At 37.7% G+C, this 19,417-nt stretch overlaps 1 protein-coding gene across 1 annotated transcript in view; it reads left to right on the forward strand.

Moving 5' to 3' along the window:
- LOC6051233 overlaps nt 1–19,417 on the forward strand; it is a 182,660-nt gene that overhangs the window by 68,340 nt on the left and 94,903 nt on the right. Inside the window, exon 2 of the mRNA XM_038253168.1 lies at nt 3,097–4,241. Coding sequence (XP_038109096.1) covers nt 4,181–4,241 — 61 coding nt within the window. The 5' untranslated portion in view covers nt 3,097–4,180. The remainder of the gene's footprint in view (nt 1–3,096; nt 4,242–19,417) is intronic.

A 19,417-nucleotide genomic window follows, 5' to 3' on the forward strand; every position in this document is an offset into this window, starting at 1 on the left:
GAAATTCTAAAAAAAATCACAAAACTATGTATTTTAGAAAAAAATACTAAAAAATTCAGTAGGGGAAATCTACCCTTTCCAATCAAACACCTATCTTCGTCATATGGAGAGTTTGATGCTCGATTAAAGCTCCAAAAATACTATTTGGGCTATAAACTTACCAGCAACAGCACCGCCTCGAGTAAGCACGCAAATGTATGCCACTTACTGGCCAAAAAGATCACATTTAATGCACTTTTGATCATAATTTGTATTTTGCGAGACCACTTCTCATCATTTTGTTGGCACACACAGTGACACACACGAGAATCCCTCAAACGCTTAATGAATATCGCCAAAATTACCTTTTCACTTTCGCTTACTTTTTCACGGCGCTTAAGATATGAAATTGCTTACAACTACCGGCAACATGTTCTTTTGATCATTAGTAAGGCACTCACTTGAAGAATAATCCCGATAAATGTAATAAATTAGCAAGCGCCATCAAAAAAACAAACGCGTCAAGTCGTTTGACGTTTCAATTTTCACTTTGCATTCCAACCGAAGGCTGAAGAAAACCGAGCGAGAGACGAAGGCAAAAAAGAACAAAGGCTGGCCGTCATCACCACCAGCAGCACAGCCAGCGATGCCAGGAAACTTTCCCTATAAATGCCACTTTTCGTGAGTGTTCGTTTGAACTGTCAGCGCAAATGGCAACACTCGACAGAGTGTTGGAAGAAAAAAGAACTAAGCCGATATTAGAAAAATGGGCGTGGCCCAATGCATTCGCCTCGATTAGAATACCCTTGGGATTTTTTTTTTTTGTTAAATGCTTGGTAAAGAAATAGAATAACTTTTAGTGAAAGAGAAAATAAACAGAAATGTTCACAAAAACTTGCTCTACTCGTTGGTGTACTTGGTTTTAGTAAAATTCAAGGGAGACTCTAGATTATCCAGCATCATTCAAACACGACCGCTTATTAGGATTAAAATGGGTAGATTTCCCCTAGTTTACAATACTTTCGAAATGTATGAAAAAATCCCGATCATTTGATATCCATTATATAAAAAACTTGAATTTTTAGTATTTTTTTTTAATTACGTAACTTTGCGAAATATTTTACTATTTTCAAAAATTTGTTTTGTAACTTTTGAAATGTATAAAAATTCCCGATCATTTGATACCCATATTGTAAAAAACTTAAAAACTTCTGAACAGTCCATCTCATCTTTGCCGAAGACTTGGTTTTGATCAGAAAATTCTATCAAAAGTTACAGATTTTCGAATATTTAGGTACCATTTTTGTATGGACAGCTGCCAAAATTATATGAAGGCTTGTATGGGTGAACCAATGACACAAATTGGCTTCTTTGGTCATAGGTGAGGCTCCCACAAAGTTGCAAAAAAAATTGTCGAAATCGGCTGATTTTGTAGATAATTACTCTTTTTTTGTTTCGTTATCTTGAGTTTTTCTATTTTTAGAAGTTCCCAATCTTCTCTACAAATTAAAGATTGTAAAGTGATGTTGCATTAGACAATTCGATTTATTTGTCCTTGTCAACGTAACAGCCCCCCCCCCCCTGTTATTTCCAAATGTTTAAAGCATCACAATGTTTTGCCTAAAGCCTGGCATCTTTTTCCTATGGTAATGTTAAGTCAACATACAACAAGTTGTAAAATGATAATATTTTTTGCAAGTTTCAAGCATTTATTTTACTACAAGTGCTGATAAAACGAGTTTCAAATTTCGTTCTTTATAATTTCGAACCAAATAAGTGCTGAAAAATTGAACTTTTCAAGGTCGTCAGGATTCCAAATCCTGGGGTGGAAGGTTCCTTGGAGTAAAGAGAGGTTTGGCTGCTCTTCTTATTCGAGCCCTTTTTTCGTTTTAAGGGGTTACATATATGTAGAAAATCACAATATTTTATATTACAGATTATTTGATAAATCCACTCAAAGATGTTTATTAATCACTCCTGAAAGTTTCATGAAGATATTTAATGATTAAACTGAGTAAGAGACGATTTAAGTTGAAAATTTTGCCATGCGCAAAGCGGGCTGTCAATTTTTGTTGGCGTTTTTCTCTAAACTTCGAGTTGATTTCCGGGTGCCACGATATCTCGAGATTGGATGGACCAAATTGGCTGAAATTTGAGGTGAAGACTCTCAAGATGTATCCCGTGTGCATGACGAAGCCCAATTTTTAAAATTTGCTTAAAAAAATACAAAAATCAAAAACTATTCATTTTTTATATGAAAAACACAAACATATTTTTATCTTTTTTTTTTTAATTAAGTTTTTGAAAATCGGGCTTCGTCATGCACACGGAATCGGTTTAACGAGTCTTCACCAAAATTTTGAGCCGATTTGGTCAAGACAGTGTTGAGATATCGTGGCACCCGTTTTTGAAACTGCTAACATGAAATTGCTATATCTCGGCAACGATGCAACTAAATATCTTCAAATTTGTTTTGAATGTAGGTGAAAATGTGTATTTTAATGCCATGAAAAAAGAATTTGAAAAAAATTGAAGTGTGTGCTCATACTAACATCTGATTTTTTGGCAATATACATGTATGTAACCCCTTAAGTTTAAAAGAGCAATCTGGTCCAGATCGTATAGAATAACCAGCTTTAAAATTATATGACTTTGAACTCTTTGTTTCTCCGTCTTTAATTTCAAATCAATTTTATTTTAAAAAAGGCTTAAATTTCCACTCAATCTGCTGAAAATTAGCCAAATATTTTTGAAAATCTTTGACTTTACGTTAACAACTTGCAACCACTGTGCGACCCAGCGCAGTTAACATTTCGAGAATGGCACAGTTTTTTCTCCTTCTGTCACACACTACTTTTCTCGTGCTCTCGGAAAACGAGCCTTCCAAATTTTTTTTTGACTCGAAAAGCTCTCTTTGCTTGGTGGTAAGTAAAAATTACAAGCACCGAGAGGGGGAAAAGGACGGGGTCGGTTGGCATTTCCCTCGCCTTAATGTATGTAATTTGTTCGACATAAAATAAACTTTTTTATCTGCGTCCTGCATCTCTCAGTCCTGCGTCCCCTCATCGTCGTCACCATTCTAACTCGTTCTCTTTTCTGGTTTCATTTTCATTTCAGGCCAAGTGACGTCGCCCCTTGAGCAGCAGCCTCCCTCAAAGGAAAGGGGAAGGAGGTCGGAGTGATAAAAACCGTAAAAGGCTCCCCGACATCAACGGCAACAACAATTACTCAACACTGTGAATTCCGCGCCGCACTACTCCGAGTGGGAGAGGGGCCGCAAAAACGGGGGTCGGCCATAAATTAAGGGACTATGACCCCCTCCGGGTGCGCCACGTTCCGACGACGGTGGAGAGGATATAAAGCAAATAAATAATCATCATTATTATCATAAAATATAAAAGCACACAGTTTTACACGGAAGCCGGCGTGAGGGGAAGTGGAAAATTTGTACTTAAAAGTGCCAACAGTTAAGGTGAGGGCGGCTCCCACTCATTAAGTCATCAAAAACTAGTGAATAATTTAGTCCGTGTGTTAAGAGAGCGCAAAGGGGAAATGAAGTGATAAAAATTAAACAGCATTTAATGAAAAGTTGAGAGTAGAAAAAGCTGTGCTGTGGAAAGTTTCACACTTCATCTGCTGAAGCTTTCGTGCTGCTGCTGCGAGTACCTACCTTAATAGTGCACCCTATTCTGTCCTTTTAAGAGCTACACGAAGCGAGAGTCCTTCTCGAAAGTCCTTCCATTTTCTGGCAACCAACGTACGAACGATCGTGGGTGTGTGTATGTGGAAATTGTAGAACCTCCCACACCCCCTCAACTAAACACAACACATCACACATCATCCCTCCTCGCAGCAATTCTGGCAACACTGTCCCTCCCTCCTTCTCTGCGCAAGAAAAACTACTATAACTATGCGATTAAAGTGTTGATTCTTCTTCGACTATAAAACTCACTCTCTCGCTCTCGTCGTAATCTCTTTCTACGTTTAACGGCTGCTCAAACTTTCACCCACAACAACTCTTACGGTTACGGGAAAGTGTGTGTGTTCCGGTGTGGCAAAGTGATCAATTAGTAATATCAGTGTGCAGAGTTGCCAACCATCACCTTTTGGAGCCCTAACTTGGATGGATTACACAGGACGGAGCTGAATCTCCCACCCTTTGGTGTGATTGCTGAACGACAGAGACAACACTGATGACGTCATGATACCGAACGTCGATCAGCGCATTTGGATTATATTTTGTTGGTACCTCGTTCTACAATGTAAGTATGAATTGTATTTAATGTTAAACAATCAAAAATATCACATTCAATTTATCAAATTTTATCAAGTCACGGCAATCATATAAATCTTTGGATCTTGAAATCTTAACATCTTCAAATTTTCGAATCTTCAAATCTTCAAATCTTCAAATCTTCAAATCTTCAAATCTTCAAATCTTCAAATCTTCAAATCTTCAAATCTTCAAATCTTCAAATCTTCAAATCTTCAAATCTTCAAATCTTCAAATCTTCAAATCTTCAAATCTTCAAATCTTCAAATCTTCAAATCTTCAAATCTTCAAATCTTCAAATCTTCAAATCTTCAAATCTTCAAATCTTCAAATCTTCAAATCTTCAAATCTTCAAATCTTCAAATCTTCAAATCTTCAAATCATCAAATCTTCAAATCTTCAAATCTTCAAATCTTCAAATCTTCAAATCTTCAAATCTTCAAATCTTCAAATCTTCAAATCTTCAAATCTTCAAATCTTTGAATCTTTGAATCTTTGAATCTTTGAATCTTTGAATCTTTGAATCTTTGAATCTTTGAATCTTTGAATCTTTGAATCTTTGAATCTTTGAATCTTTGAATCTTTGAATCTTTGAATCTTTGAATCTTTGAATCTTTGAATCTTTGAATCTTTGAATCTTTGAATCTTTGAATCTTTGAATCTTTGAATCTTTGAATCTTTGAATCTTTGAATCTTTGAATCTTTGAATCTTTGAATCTTTGAATCTTTGAATCTTTGAATCTTTGAATCTTTGAATCTTTGAATCTTTGAATCTTTGAATCTTTGAATCTTTGAATCTTTGAATCTTTGAATCTTTGAATCTTTGAATCTTTGAATCTTTGAATCTTTGAATCTTTGAATCTTTGAATCTTTGAATCTTTGAATCTTTGAATCTTTGAATCTTTGAATCTTTGAATCTTTGAATCTTTGAATCTTTGAATCTTTGAATCTTTGAATCTTTGAATCTTTGAATCTTTGAATCTTTGAATCTTTGAATCTTTGAATCTTTGAATCTTTGAATCTTCGAATCTTTGAATCTTTGAATCTTTGAATCTTTGAATCTTTGAATCTTTGAATCTTTGAATCTTTGAATCTTTGAATCTTTGAATCTTTGAATCTTTGAATCTTTGAATCTTTGAATCTTTGAATCTTTGAATCTTTGAATCTTTGAATCTTTGAATCTTTGAATCTTTGAATCTTTGAATCTTTGAATCTTTGAATCTTTGAATCTTTGAATCTTTGAATCTTTGAATCTTTGAATCTTTGAATCTTTGAATCTTTGAATCTTTGAAGCTTTAAATCGGATAGACGAATCTACGGATTATCGAATCACGAATATTTTTTTTTTGGTTTTATTTTGGATTGTCGTAAAACTCTGATCCATAAATTACTATTCTAAAGTTTCTAAAAATCTAAAAAAGGCATTTGGTTATTTTTAAGGCCATCAACCATTTAAATTTAGCAAATTCCTATTCAGCATTCAATTTTACACCTTCTATTTTTACACAAATTTTGGCTGTGTAGAAAATGAATTTGTTGAGACATTCTGCTTTTTTCGGAGAGGCGCTTTTCCTTCCTCATGTTTTTAAGATTGCAAAAAAAGTTTTTTCGAAAAATTCACCTATACAAACTATAGTTTGAAAGCGGTAAAAAAAAACGAAACTATTGGCACTACGCCCCCCGGGGCATGGCCTTCCTCTAACGTGGGATTTCTGCTCCAGCGCCTCTGACGAGACAGGAGAAACCGGGACCGACGTTTTACTTCACCATCCGATAGAAGCTCAGTGGATAAGGCGGGAATCGAACCCGCGTCTCATAGCATCATCGGGATCGGCAGCCGAAGCCGCTACCCCTGCGCCACGAGACCCACGGTACACTACCCATAATCGCATAAATGTCAAAAAAATGTATCAGATCGACATCAGATAAATTTTCATCCTGAACTCTTACACAGAAGATAAATTTTTAGTCCTGGAAGTGGAAATTTAACTTTTATTAGCAAAAAGTATCCAAAAATTGGCATTTTAGGTTTTTTTTCCAGATTATAACAATAGGCAACAAATCGATCAGAAAATACCATATTGATTTTAAAAGATTTTGCACGATTTTTTTTTTAATTTATGATAAATTTCACTTTTTTACACATTAATTTAGATAAAATTACACATAAACGAGGAAACTATCCGAAATTCACAGATCTGTTATTCTGTATGAAATTTTGCATTTTTGGTTTCTGGTTGGTATTACAGTGGTCCTAAAATTACTTTATTTTTCAAAAACTAAACTAAACTGGTGTAAAAAATGGTAATATTCGTCGATTTTCGCAAATACTACATTTTTTCTAAAAATCCTAACACCACGCAATTTTAACCGATTTTAGCTGTTTGAAATGTTATTAGATAGGTTTTTAAGGTAAAATTGTTTAAAGTATCGAAAGCATGACCAGTAATAAATATTATTTAAACCTCCGCATCCTCACATTAATATTACCGGAAAGTTAGCCAAGGTTGAAAAACACATTTCTCGATATAGTTAAATACCAAAGACACGTGTACCCATAAATTTCCTTTCGCTAGGCAAAGACTAACCCTACCGTAACATTGAATCAATTATCCCTTCTCGTTATTACATCATTTTGCGAAATTTTGCCATCAAACGCGAAAACCCCGACAACTCACGGGTTAAAGTCTTTGATCTGTTCGCGAAAAAGCGACTAAAGCTCGCCTTGCAAAAACCTTCCTCTTTCTGCTGAAAAAAAAGTAGCAATCGTCTTCCACCCTCCTCAATTTAAGCCTTCGTTAGCTACAGATACAGACACACACTCACAAATTCACCTTTGCTTTCCCAAGAACATAAAACATAACTGATTAAAAGAGTCTTTGCGTCGCGCAACGCTCCGCTTGATATCTTGTCGAGTGAATATTTTTGCACCTGTTTCAAACTCCGGTGGATCACATTCCCGCACGGTTCCCGTCTGTGATGATATTTTTGGCGTGTGTTCTTTTCACTTTCACCTTAAATTGTACTGTTATTTTGTGAATTTTATTTCAAATATTGAAAATCTAGTAGATTTAAGATTTAACCATATATTTTCAAACATTTTTGAATAAATTTTCCAAAAAAATACATGAAAATTGCACTTTTAAGTGAATTGATCTATTTTTTTCCCCGCACACGGTGTGCATATCGTGCTGCAGAGTTATTACACGGCGAGTGGAAATTTTCCCACCTCACGTCTTTGTCGGGAGGTGCCGCTCCGTCGACAGCCCGGCACTGTGACACGTGGGAAAATAACGGAGCAGCAACGGTACATCCACCTACGCCCCGCCGATTTATGAGCTTTTAAATATTTCAACCCCTGCGCCAGGGAGTGGGGGTAGGTGCCCCCCAACCTTCCAAGTTTGTCTTTCTCGATTACAGCTTAAAGAGTAGCAATTTTTGGGGGTTGTGTTTGCTGTAATTTTCACGTTTGAGTTGGAGTTCTTTTCAAGAGTTTGAGGTAATTGGAAAAGGTGTATCACATGTTTTAATTTATTCGTCTATTAATTTGAGTACTGATTACATGTCGATAAAAGTTCTTATGAGCATTGTAACAGTTTAAATTTTAAGTCAAATGAACATGCCAAATGAACATGACGAAAATTGCAATTTTTCGGACCATCCTAACACGGCGTAGGTCACCCTAATGGCCAAACAAAAAAATACGGGTCTGATTATTTCGACCAAGGGACCCCCAGACAAATTTTGAGCCCGATCGGAGAACTTTATTTTCGAATCATGCTGTTTTCGTGGGGAATTGTTGAATTTGAGTACTGATTGCACCTATTTTATTCACTTTATTTATTCACCACCTATTTCAGTGCTAAAAAGTAGGCCGTTCCGTCGTTAGAGAATGACAGGAAAAGAAGGGTTGTGCTTGGGTTGCGCATTCGTGGTGAAACCGTCTCTGGTTTTATTTTTTTTAAAATACATCGGAGAATGGAAGAAAAATAAAAAAAAAATCTTCAAAAAGAGTACTAGGGGAAATAAACCCATTTTAAGCCTAATAAGCGGTCTTGTTTGAATGATGCTGGATAATCTGGAGTGTTCCTTGAAATTCAGTAAAACCAAGTACACCAACGAGTAGACCAACTTTTTGTGAACATTTCTGTTTATTTTCACTTTTATAAAATGTTATGCTATTCCTTTTACAAGCATTTTAAAAAAATATTTCAAAAACGCATTCTAATCAGTCGTGTGCATTGGGCCACGCCCATTTTTCTATTTTCAGCTTAGTTCTTTTTTTCTTCCAACGCTCGTTTGGGTCTGCTTCGTGCTGCCAAAATTGATGAAATTTTTAGCGAACACTCACGAAAAGTAGCATTTATAGAGAAAGTTTCCTGGCAACACCACAAGCGCTGCTGGTGGTGTTGGTGGCCACCCTTTGTTCTTTATTCGCCTTCGCTTCTCGCTCGGTTTTCTTCAGCCTTCGATTGGAATGGATGGTCAAAATTGAAACGTCAAAAGACTAAGCGCGTTTGTTTTTTTGATGGCGCTTGCTAATTATTTACATGTTTCGGGATTATTTTTCAAGTGAGTGACTAACTAATAGGCAAAAGAACATGTTGCCGGTAGTTGGAAGCAATTTTATATCTTAAGCGCTTTGAAATCGTTAGCGCAAGTGAAAAGATATTGATGGCGACTTTCGCTAAGCAGTTAACCTCTGATCTTGCGTGTGGATGTGTGTGCCACCAAAATGATGAGAAATGGTCTCGCAAAATAGAAATTATGATCAAAAGTGCATTAAATTTGATCTTTTTGGCCAGTAAGTGGCATACATTTGCGTGCTTACTCGAGGCGGTGCTGTTGCTGGTAAGTTTACAGCCTAAATAGTATTTTTGGAGCTTTAATTGAGCATCTAACTGTCCATATGACGAAGATAGGTGTTTGATTAGAAAGGGTATATTTCCCCTATATAGCTTTTAACAAATATTGATTTTTTAAACAGCAGCGTAACTGTAACAACTTCTTTACTTTTTGTTTCCAAAATTTAAAAAAAGGCTTGACATTTGAATTTTGGTTTGTTTTCGAAGATAAATGTTGGCCCAAAGATTCACAACCCCTTCTTCCAGAACCTTCCCTCATCTCATCTCATCCGTCCATAGAGATCATTCCGAAAAATTCTCATTCTTTCCCCTCTCTCTCACACAACCATTTAATGGCATTCTCATTTTTATGACAACAACCGCCGATAAACTTTTTATGCACGACGGCGACGATGACGACCTCCGGCGGAGCATCCGTCGCATCCCCAAGAGGGGGGGGGGGGGGTCGACCAACCTCCTCCAGAAGCCTACACGTGACACTCGGAGTCTTCAGTCGATCGAAGGTTTATTGCTATGTGCCCTATATAGCCTGGTTTATAATGCCACCGTCGTCCCGAGCTCGTCAAAGTCATCGCTGTTTTGCTCAAGCTAGAAGGATGCTGAAGGAGCTGACCTCGAGGACGTTTTCACCCAGAAGCAGAACACGGGACTCTTCTAGGACTGTAAACAGAGTATTTATGGCTTTCGAAGAGCGCCACCAGAAACGGTCCGCGCGTGGTCTGCAGAAAAACTGTAGAAAAAAGAGCCGTTTTTGGACTCCTCTGCTGGAACGTGGTTGACGATGTTTGGACGCCTGGCTTCTGGAAGAGTTTTCCCTTCATTTAAGCACCGTTGGATTGCGGGGGAGATAAAACTCAATATTGATGGATCAAGTGCGGATTGGGTGTGCGTGGTGAATCTATTTACTGAAACAACGCCCGTTTATGGTGGGGAAAAGTGCTTCGTTTTTTTTTTTGGGATTTTACGTTGTTAAGCAATAGGAAGATTGTGAGGGGCGAAATCGGGTTACATTGGGATTACCTAAAAATATGCAGCTCAAAATAACAGTTTGGAAAAGCTCAGAAAAATTAAAAGTGCTTTTCAACAAGCGTAACGGTCAGGAATGTTCCGATGGGGGACATTTATAGAACCATGGGAGTTCTTATATGATCTTCTATGGTGAATCCATACACCATACTAACAAATTCTTTGGATTCTTGTGGAGTGTAAGCTCATCGTAAAAAGGCTGCCTTTGTAGAAACAAGCGTTACTAACATTCCTGCCTCATACACTCGAGATCTACAAACTGATATGGCGGGCGCCGCCAATGACTGTTATCGATTCGTACCTGTTAAAGTTTTTATGACCTTTGTGAACTTTTGACGTAAATTTTGAAAAATAATTGCAGAACCTAAAGAAAAGCTTACCAAATAACTACTGTTTAATGTTTCATGAGCCAAAATATTCCATCTAAATGCAACCACTTTTCCCTTCAATCCCCGTCCAGCAAACTACCCCTCTCCACGAAATCAAACCCGCCGCACAAATCCCAAAAATGAAGATTAATCGCAACCAAGCATCCTGCCCCCGAGGGGCTGGCCACTTCCCGTTTGATAAGTTTAGTCGTATTTATCAAGTGTGCTCTGCACACACCACTTGATCCCCCCCCCCAACAGATCGTCTGGCAACACGAATGAAGTCCAAACTCCAAGTGCCCTCCTGCTACATGGGGTCCACTATGCACTGCTCAACATCCACTTGTGGGACAGGTCCCCCTGGAAACGGACGCCAAACACATAAATATGTATGTTTTTCCGATTTCCTCCGCCAGAGTGCAGCACTGATGGCGTGGCGGAGGAGGCAGGAACTCAATAAAATCGCATATTATGGCCCGAAGGTCACATATATTGGAAGTACTGAAACACTCTCCTGCTCTGTGTCGGTGTCCTGCGTCCTACGATCTGCTTGGGGGGCACGTCTGTACTAGCTGTTTGCCGGTTCTGTGGAGTACAGTCAGTTGCTTCAAAATACTTCAACCTTAAAAAAAAATGAAGATTTTGGTGGAACCCATCCCATAGCGCCTTGGCTCGGGTGGCACGTCGTCTGATGTTCCTACTCAATTCAAATCATCATCTTTCTCATGCAACTGACTGTAATTGGATCCGTTTTTCGATTCCAGCCAGATTTGTGATGTTGCATCATTGGCTCTGCTGCTCATCGCAAATAGCTTATGAAAACGGTTCGATTCCCGCTGGAAACGTGATACAGCTGCGCCAAAACACGGGAGATCGAAACATGTTGACGAAGTAATTCCAACCCGAAGGATGGATCAAAACTTCTGTCCCTCCCAGTGACGGTGCACGTTATTGATGTTCACGCTAAATTGGAACCGTTTTGGGGTGGGAAGTGCATTTCCCAATGAAGCGAATCGGATTTTGACGTAGACTTACGTCTTTGTCGAAGGTACTGGGGTGTCATTCCAAAAAACCTGGTCCGAAGGCCCTGGATTACTGCGTCATCCGTCAAACGCTTATATCTTCCTTCCCTCTAATCGAATCGACACGATTTATGTGCCATTCGATTCGAAAATTATTCAGCAATTTGCTATAAAACTTTCATTGTTGGCAAAATAGTTTAACTATTGAAACAATTGAATGTTTTAAAATGTTTTCAAAATGCAGAGATTTTGCAAGCAAAATGAGCGCTTCCCACTCACGGACGGGAATGTCAAGTACCTATTTTGAGGGGAAAATCATCCGAGCAACGCGACCGAGTGTCGGTCGCGAAAAAGGAGGGGAAGTAGCGGGCCGAAATCATACATAAGAACGCGCGCCAGAGCCCATTCCATCATTCACGTCTCAGACGTCGGACCGGCAGCAGCAGCAGGAAAGCTCAGCCCAGAGCAGCAGCAGCAGGAGAGAGACCAGAGCAGCAGCAGCAGGAGAGAGAGGGACCAGAACTGGAAAAGAAGCGCGCATCGCCTTCTCGTCGTCACCTTCAGCCAGTTGCCTCTCGATGGCCGGACCGTTAGGATCTTTCGTGGTTGCTGTGGTTCGGAGGTGCTTCAATCCCCATCCCTCGTCCCACCCGGGACGAGGCATCAACAAGATGAGGCGCGCGCCTGCTGCCTTCCGCCGAAAAGCCTCTCGTGGGTCAAGCCTTGGTTGTTAAACAATCGGGACACACAACTAGCTCGTCGCATTCGCGGCGAGCGCTTCTGAAAGATTTACGTCTCATCAAATTCTAGTGTTGAAAGAGTTGCCCTCGTCCCACCCGGGACGAGGCAGCGAGCTAATTTGAATTTAAATTTCAGGAACAAATTTTGGTCTTCGGGGGCGACGGATTGCACAGCTTTCTGAGGCTGCTCTCGCCCCCAACCCCTATGCCCCCTCTCCCCCTCCCCCCCCCATTCGGCTCGCTAAAATTCCTTCGTCTCTTTCTTTCCTCTCTTTGCCGTTCGTTCGTCTTCTTCGACGGCCATGCCTCACGATCTTGAGCAGTTAAGTGAGGAACATGATCCAATTTTACTCGAGGCTGATTCATTTGGGGATATTTGTGCCACAAAAGTTTCAGAAAATGGGATTCAAACATTGTTTGTTGTTGTGTATATTTCGCCAAGTGCAACATACAAACAGAAAATTTCTTTCTTGATCCGGAATTTGTTCTGGTATGCAAAGCAGGACATCCGCATTGTTGTGTCTGGGGATTTTAACATTGATATCCTCAAACCGGAAAATTTGAAATTTGTTGATTTTATGAAAGAGTACCTCAAGCTTGATCTGCTTTCCAATCCTTTACAGACAACGACATTTGGGCGCACATGCCTTGACCTTGTTTTTGGTAGAAATGTTCTAACACAGTCACGAAGGTATGTTTCGTATTTTAGTTATCATCGGCCGATTTTGACTACACCAGCCTAATCTAAATTTCGCACCACAATCATTTGCAAATAGGTACTACACGCTTTCCTAAACAACTTTGTCGGTTTCGCATCCATCAACAACGCCAGCACCTGCAGCATCCACCGCGGCCTATCACCCATCTGGACAGAACATCTCCCGGCTGAAGCCTGACGCCAAGATCGAGCCTGATGCCAAGACCGAGCCTTGCGACCAACGCCACCATCCAACTCTAATCGGTCCTTTTTAGGGCCACCAATATTCTCACGAAAGAGTTCTTCTTGTTCATCATTCCCACCAAACACTACATACAATTTGAAAGAAAACCACCCCGAAATAACGCCCTTAGCTGAATTCCATCTCCCATTCATGATCATATTCCGTAAATCTATTTAAAGAATATAGCTAATTCTTCAAATTAATATATGGAAAACCGAGTGGAAAACCCACATGTCCACATATCTAAATTTTACGTAAGTCTACGCCATTCCGGTTATGTCTGTGACATAACTACTTTGACTTTTGTTTGCAGTTTCAAATTTTTAATCAACATCTGATGAGTTTTAATCACGCCTAAGTAGAAGTCCTCGAAACGAGTGCCAAGGGGTGACATTAGCTGTTAAAATTTGGGTTTAGGGCAAATCCTTTGGCGAAATTGCGAAATTTTACAGCAATCCATCATCTGTACGTTTTTGTGAGGAAGCGTGAGTAAAGGGTAACATAAAATGTGATTTGACTGCGAAAGTTTTTTACGTGCGTATTTTGGGGGGAATTATCTCGATATAAAACAGGCAACCGGCTCCGTGGCTTAATGGTTACGGCTTCTGTCTCCCAAGCAGAAGGTTCAGGGATCAAATCCCGGTCGGTATCTTTGAAATTTGTAATCAGGAATTTGAATATGAATAAAAACTAAAATGAATCAGGTGGGATTCGAACTCACACCTTTGGTGGTGGTGGTGGTCTGGGACGCTAAGCAGTCGGCCATCAGTAGGTTTACACTCTAGCAGTGAATTGATCCGTAGTGTTGAAACATGTTATCTCTTCTTCTTATATTATTAAATACGCGCTGATCCCTGATTTGCCTGAGGGGATTAGAAGTCTAAATATAGATCGAGTTTCCTTCAGATGCTTGCTTCTATGTTTAGGCGGGGCCAAACAATGCCCAGCGACCTCGGAATTGGACCGCAAGGAGCTCTGTCATTCTGAAATGGGTCGTTGGAAGCAGCGCGAGGGCTATCACCACCTAATACCCGGGACTGAGATAAGCTGTATCAGCATTCGGCATGTACACAGTCTGATACAAATTATACTTTCCCATAATTTCGCTACCGGTTAGCGGGTATTGGATTGGACCACACACACAAAAAAAATTATCTCGATATAAAACAGGCAATGTCCCATACTGAACAACGTTGTGATTAATGCATTTTTTCATTGCTACCGTCATCAGGAGTGACATTGGGTCTGGGAAGTGAAATTGGGTCATACAAATTTCAGCTTTTTTGTATGACCCAATCTAAAAAAATCGTCAAAACTTACATTTTTTGAAAACTAATGTTTACAAAACAACTGAACTTGTGTAAAATGCATTCTAAAAAACTTTTTGCATTTAAATGTTGAGACTAAGGCTTGTTATTTTTTTTAATCCCTCCCCCCCTACCCATCGACCCCGGCCAGAGCCGAGGGACAAAAACCTTGAAAAATATTTGCGTCGGCCTTATAGTAGATTATGCAACAAGGTGCAAAATGCAGATCACATGGTTGCACAATATCTTTAACACAATTCAGAAAACATTGGATTTTTTGTGAAAAGTATGTTTTCTTGCTTAAATGTTTTTTGCCGTCAAAATAAATATCAAACTCCAAAACAGTAGTACTTTGAGATAAAAGTTAAACTTATCAGTACTCGAATGGATGCTGAATAGTATTTTTGGCGATGAAAAGAAAGCAATTTTGTCGTTTGAGAATGCAAAACTAAGGAGTTTTACAACAACATTGCTAACTTTTTTTTGTTACAGCCTCAAGCTTAAAAATTACTTTTCAGTACTAACATTTTTGGCGACAACAAGTAGACTATTTCGTCATTTGACAATGACACGAAAAGTAAGAAATTTCACAAAAGAACATGAATCACATGAAATATTAATAATCCGCCTTTTCATGTTTTTTTAAATTTTTTTGTGCGGGTTTAAATAATTAGACCCGTATTTTTTTGTTTGGCCATTAGGGTGGCCTACGTCGTGTTAGGGTGGTCCGTAAAATTGCCATTTTCGTCGATTTTCACAAAAACCACTTTTTTCAAAAAATCATAACTTCGCTCCATTTCAACCGGATTTAGCTGTCTAGGGCGCAAATGAAAGATGATAAGTTGGACTTCCAAGAAAAAATAATGTGGAGTTTCAAAAATCTAGCCTAACATTTGAAAAAGTCTTATGAAAACATCAAATGCCGTTTTGACGGTGTCTGGACCAAAGAGCCTATATCTGGAAATATTTTTAACGGATTCCTCGGACAATTTTACATAACATATCAAAAATTGGGCGAGGTTCATTAACAGGATTCAAAGATATGATTTTCTGAAAATAAAATCCGGGTTTTTCGACGCGCCGCGCGCAAAAACGAGAAATTGACGAAATAGGCAAAAAATCAACTTTTTTCACTAAAACTGCGATAACTCGAAAATTTCACCGATGACCCATAGATGTTAGGGTACCAAAAGTTGCGTATTTCAATTTCAAAAATTTTGGTACCTTTTTTTTCTTTAACTTTCATATGGAACTGCTGTATTTAAAGTTCTTCGTCATGATGGTTATCTTTGTAGCATCAACTATGATTTTTTTGTTTCAAGAAACTTCAAAATAATTAGAAGTCTAATGAACTGAAAACAATGCATTGTCCTGCTTTTAAAATTAAATTTTGCTTATTTAATCTTGTTCAAACATATTTAGAATTTAAGAAATTCCAGCTTTAATCAAGAATTTTTCTGGTACTTTTGTACCCGACCCTCTCCGATTTCAATGAAACTTTTTAGACATGTTATCTTAGGCCTATATAAGCCATTTTTGTGTATATGAAGCCAATTGTACTCGAAAATAACATTCAAGAATGGCGTAGGTTATTTGAATATTTTTGTATTTTATAATTTAAAAATCACTGTATCTCGAAGCCGTTGCATCGTACCAAAAAGTGGTCAAAGACAAACTTGTAGGAAATTAGACGAGCTTTCTGAAAAAATACACTGAAATAAAAATACACGCCACTTCTATGAGATTTTTAAATTTTTATGTTTAAAAGTTAAATTTAAAGGTGATGTCACGATATTTTTTCGTTCAAATTTTTTGAGGAAATAGCCTAATATGTTACAAAAAGACTCACGAAAAATGCAGGATGGTTGGTCTCTCCTAAAAAAATACAAAAATCTACAATCATTTACTAAAACTGTTTTTTTTTTTGAAAAGTTGTCGAAACGTCAAAATTTTCAAAATCCAAAAGTGGGAATCGATTACTCAGACAATTTTACATAAAGTATCTATATTGACCATTGTCCTATGTCCAATCCTTGGGAAGATACAGCGGTTACAAAAATAAAAAAAGGTTGAAAAAATGGGTTTTTTGGTGGTTTTTGGCAATTTCTATATGACAGACTTGATTTTTTAGTCTCGTAAATATTTTTACCGGAAAGCTCGTCCAATTTCTCATAAGTTTGCCTCTGACAGCATTTCAATTGGATGTATGGGTTCACAGATAAAAGCTTAATTACATTGTTCATAACTGAAAATAGAAAATTTTTTTCAGTGCAGTAGAAACCTAGATAGCAAATAAGCTTACGTAAATATTAAAACGAGTCAAAAAGCAACGGCCTTAAGCTAATATTTGTCAAAGTTTATGCTGTTTTTTCTAATAATTTTCTAAAACCTTTTTTAATTATTGAGGAGTGATTTTCGAAAACCTTTTTTTAATTATTGAGGAGTGGTTTAAACAATCCCTGATATAAATTTAAACTATAAATTTGAAGGTACAACAAATGCTAAGGAATTACAAAAATAAATCTTGCATACATATTTTGACTTAAAAAGTATAAAATATTAGTTCAAAATATGGCCATTGTTGACTCAAAAAAAAATGTTTTTTTTCAAAACATTGGCAAAGTCACACAAATCATGTAAACTCATCAAACCTATGATTTTCAAAATTTCAGATTTGTGCTTTACCATGCTTTCTGAAGATTAAAAATTGGTTGAAATATGGATTTTTGGTGATTTTTTAGATCAAATGCCGTCTTGAGGTGGGGTTATGTCGTTGAAGGTTAAACAACTTAAACAAAAAACCCTGTTTAGAGGCTTATTGTAGTACTTTTCAAGCGATAATATTGAAATATTTCTCAAAACATTATATGTTTTGGGACCTACGTAGCCAAATAAACGATGTGTAGCAATATTGATACCGAGAAGATTGATAGTCAGTGAGTCGACTATAGTCTAAAGCCGATAGTATGTTTTTTTTTAATGTTTGCTTACTTTTTGTCAGACTCATGTTATTCGAAATGAATACTCGCTTTTTTGGATTCTCATTCTCCAAAAAAGATCCAATAGTTTCATTTTATAACTTTGTATTTAAAAGATTTCAACATATCATGTGTTTTCAAATTAAATCAATTGCTTTCAATTTCAACTTAATTCGATATTTATCGTGTTTCAATCCATTGCAAGAGATTTCCATCAAACTTGCAATTACTTTGTCTTCGCGCTGCATCCAAACGGTGGCCCCAATCCACTTTCCATGGAACACTTTATCGTATCTTGGTTGCTCCTTTTTTAAAAAGGACTCTTTTTACAACGCCAAACAAAAACCCAGAGAGATGCTCTCTTTTTTGCATTTTTTTTCTCGCAGCTTCTTCTCCTTCTTTCATCGCTGAGAAGCGAATCCAATTCTGGAAACAATTACAGTCGAGATTACAACAACATTCCCCCTCATTGTCGCTTGTGCTATTTTTCTTTTCTTTTTTGTTGCTCTTCGTTTCTCTTTTTCACAAGTTTTGTTTGCATCGCCGAACGCCCACCGACCCACCCACAACCTCCATTCAAGTGATAAGGTTTTTGTGTGCAGGATTTGAAAGAAAAACGGAAAATTGTCTTTTTTTTTGTTGTGCGATGTTTTGTTTGCTGATTTGAACAGAGATGCTTTTCTTAGCAGCAGGGCAAAAAAGTGCTTTTGTTTATCGTCGGCGTGAGAGCGATCGTTTTAAGTTGCTTTTTTGTTGTGTGTGTCTCTGTTTATATCGTCTTATTTTAGTTGGAAGATTGCGATTGGAAACAATGCAGGGATTCTAAAACGATTTTACTGTTGTCTTGTAATTTTCAAATCTTTGAATCTTTGAATATTTGAGTTTTGAATCTTGGAACATTTAAACTTTTAAATCTTTGAATCATTGAATGCTTTAATTGTCAAATCTTTCAATTTAATAGTGTAATAATTTTAAAGAACAAGCTCGAACGTGAAAACGATATAATCTTTTTCACAGAAACAAACTACAAAACATTTTCCTCTTATACTAGTACATGAAGGGAAGAAAAAAACCCGGTAACATCAACCGTTAAGGAATATTCACTTCATGTGATGTAATACGGGTTCAACCTCAGTGTGGGAGGAGGGGGGTGATACATAGGTGCAAGTTCCGCGACAGCATAGTCGCGTCGCTCAATGATTTATGATCTGACAAATCGAATAACGATTTAGATGTCGAGCAGCAGTACCAACTTTAGTAACAGTATCCAGCATCCAGCAACTAGAGAGCGCTTTACAGGATGTGATACTATGCTTCGTTACAACATGGAAATGCACTGTACAAACTTTTTGCGATTTTATTTTTACAAAATTTATTTAAAAATCAACATAACCTTATATGAAGTTCATGTAACAAACTTTTTGTATTGCTGAACTATAGTAAACTACCCACATCCCAATGGAAAATGGTTTAAGTCCATGAAAGTGGGCGGGAAAGTTCAATATCTCTTCTTCCACCACCCACACCTAAATACCAGAGGCAAATATCGGTGCCACGTGTCAGAGTTTGTGGGAGCGAATGCGTTTTGCTCTTGCCCGGAAGAAGAACTATAGAAGCGTGTGTGCAGATGATGGTTATTGATTGCATTCAGCTGTGATGGGCTGCTGCTGCTGTGTTTTGTGTCCTGTGCTAGGTCCTTGGTCTGTATGTTTGTAAAAATGATGCGAGGGTGGAAGCGTGGGGTTAACACGTGGGAATCGCGATGAGTTGAAAATGGCGACTAGCAAAATGGATTTTTTGCAGCTTTTTTTAGTTTTTAATATTTCAATTTTGATGATAAATGAAACAACAAATTCTGTCTCACAATTGCTGATAAAATAGTCTCGAAATTTAATTCTTCATAAAACTGAAAACTAAA

The sequence above is a fragment of the Culex quinquefasciatus genome, chromosome 2 (genome assembly GCF_015732765.1).
Source record: "Culex quinquefasciatus strain JHB chromosome 2, VPISU_Cqui_1.0_pri_paternal, whole genome shotgun sequence".
NCBI classification, from domain to species: domain Eukaryota; kingdom Metazoa; phylum Arthropoda; class Insecta; order Diptera; family Culicidae; genus Culex; species Culex quinquefasciatus.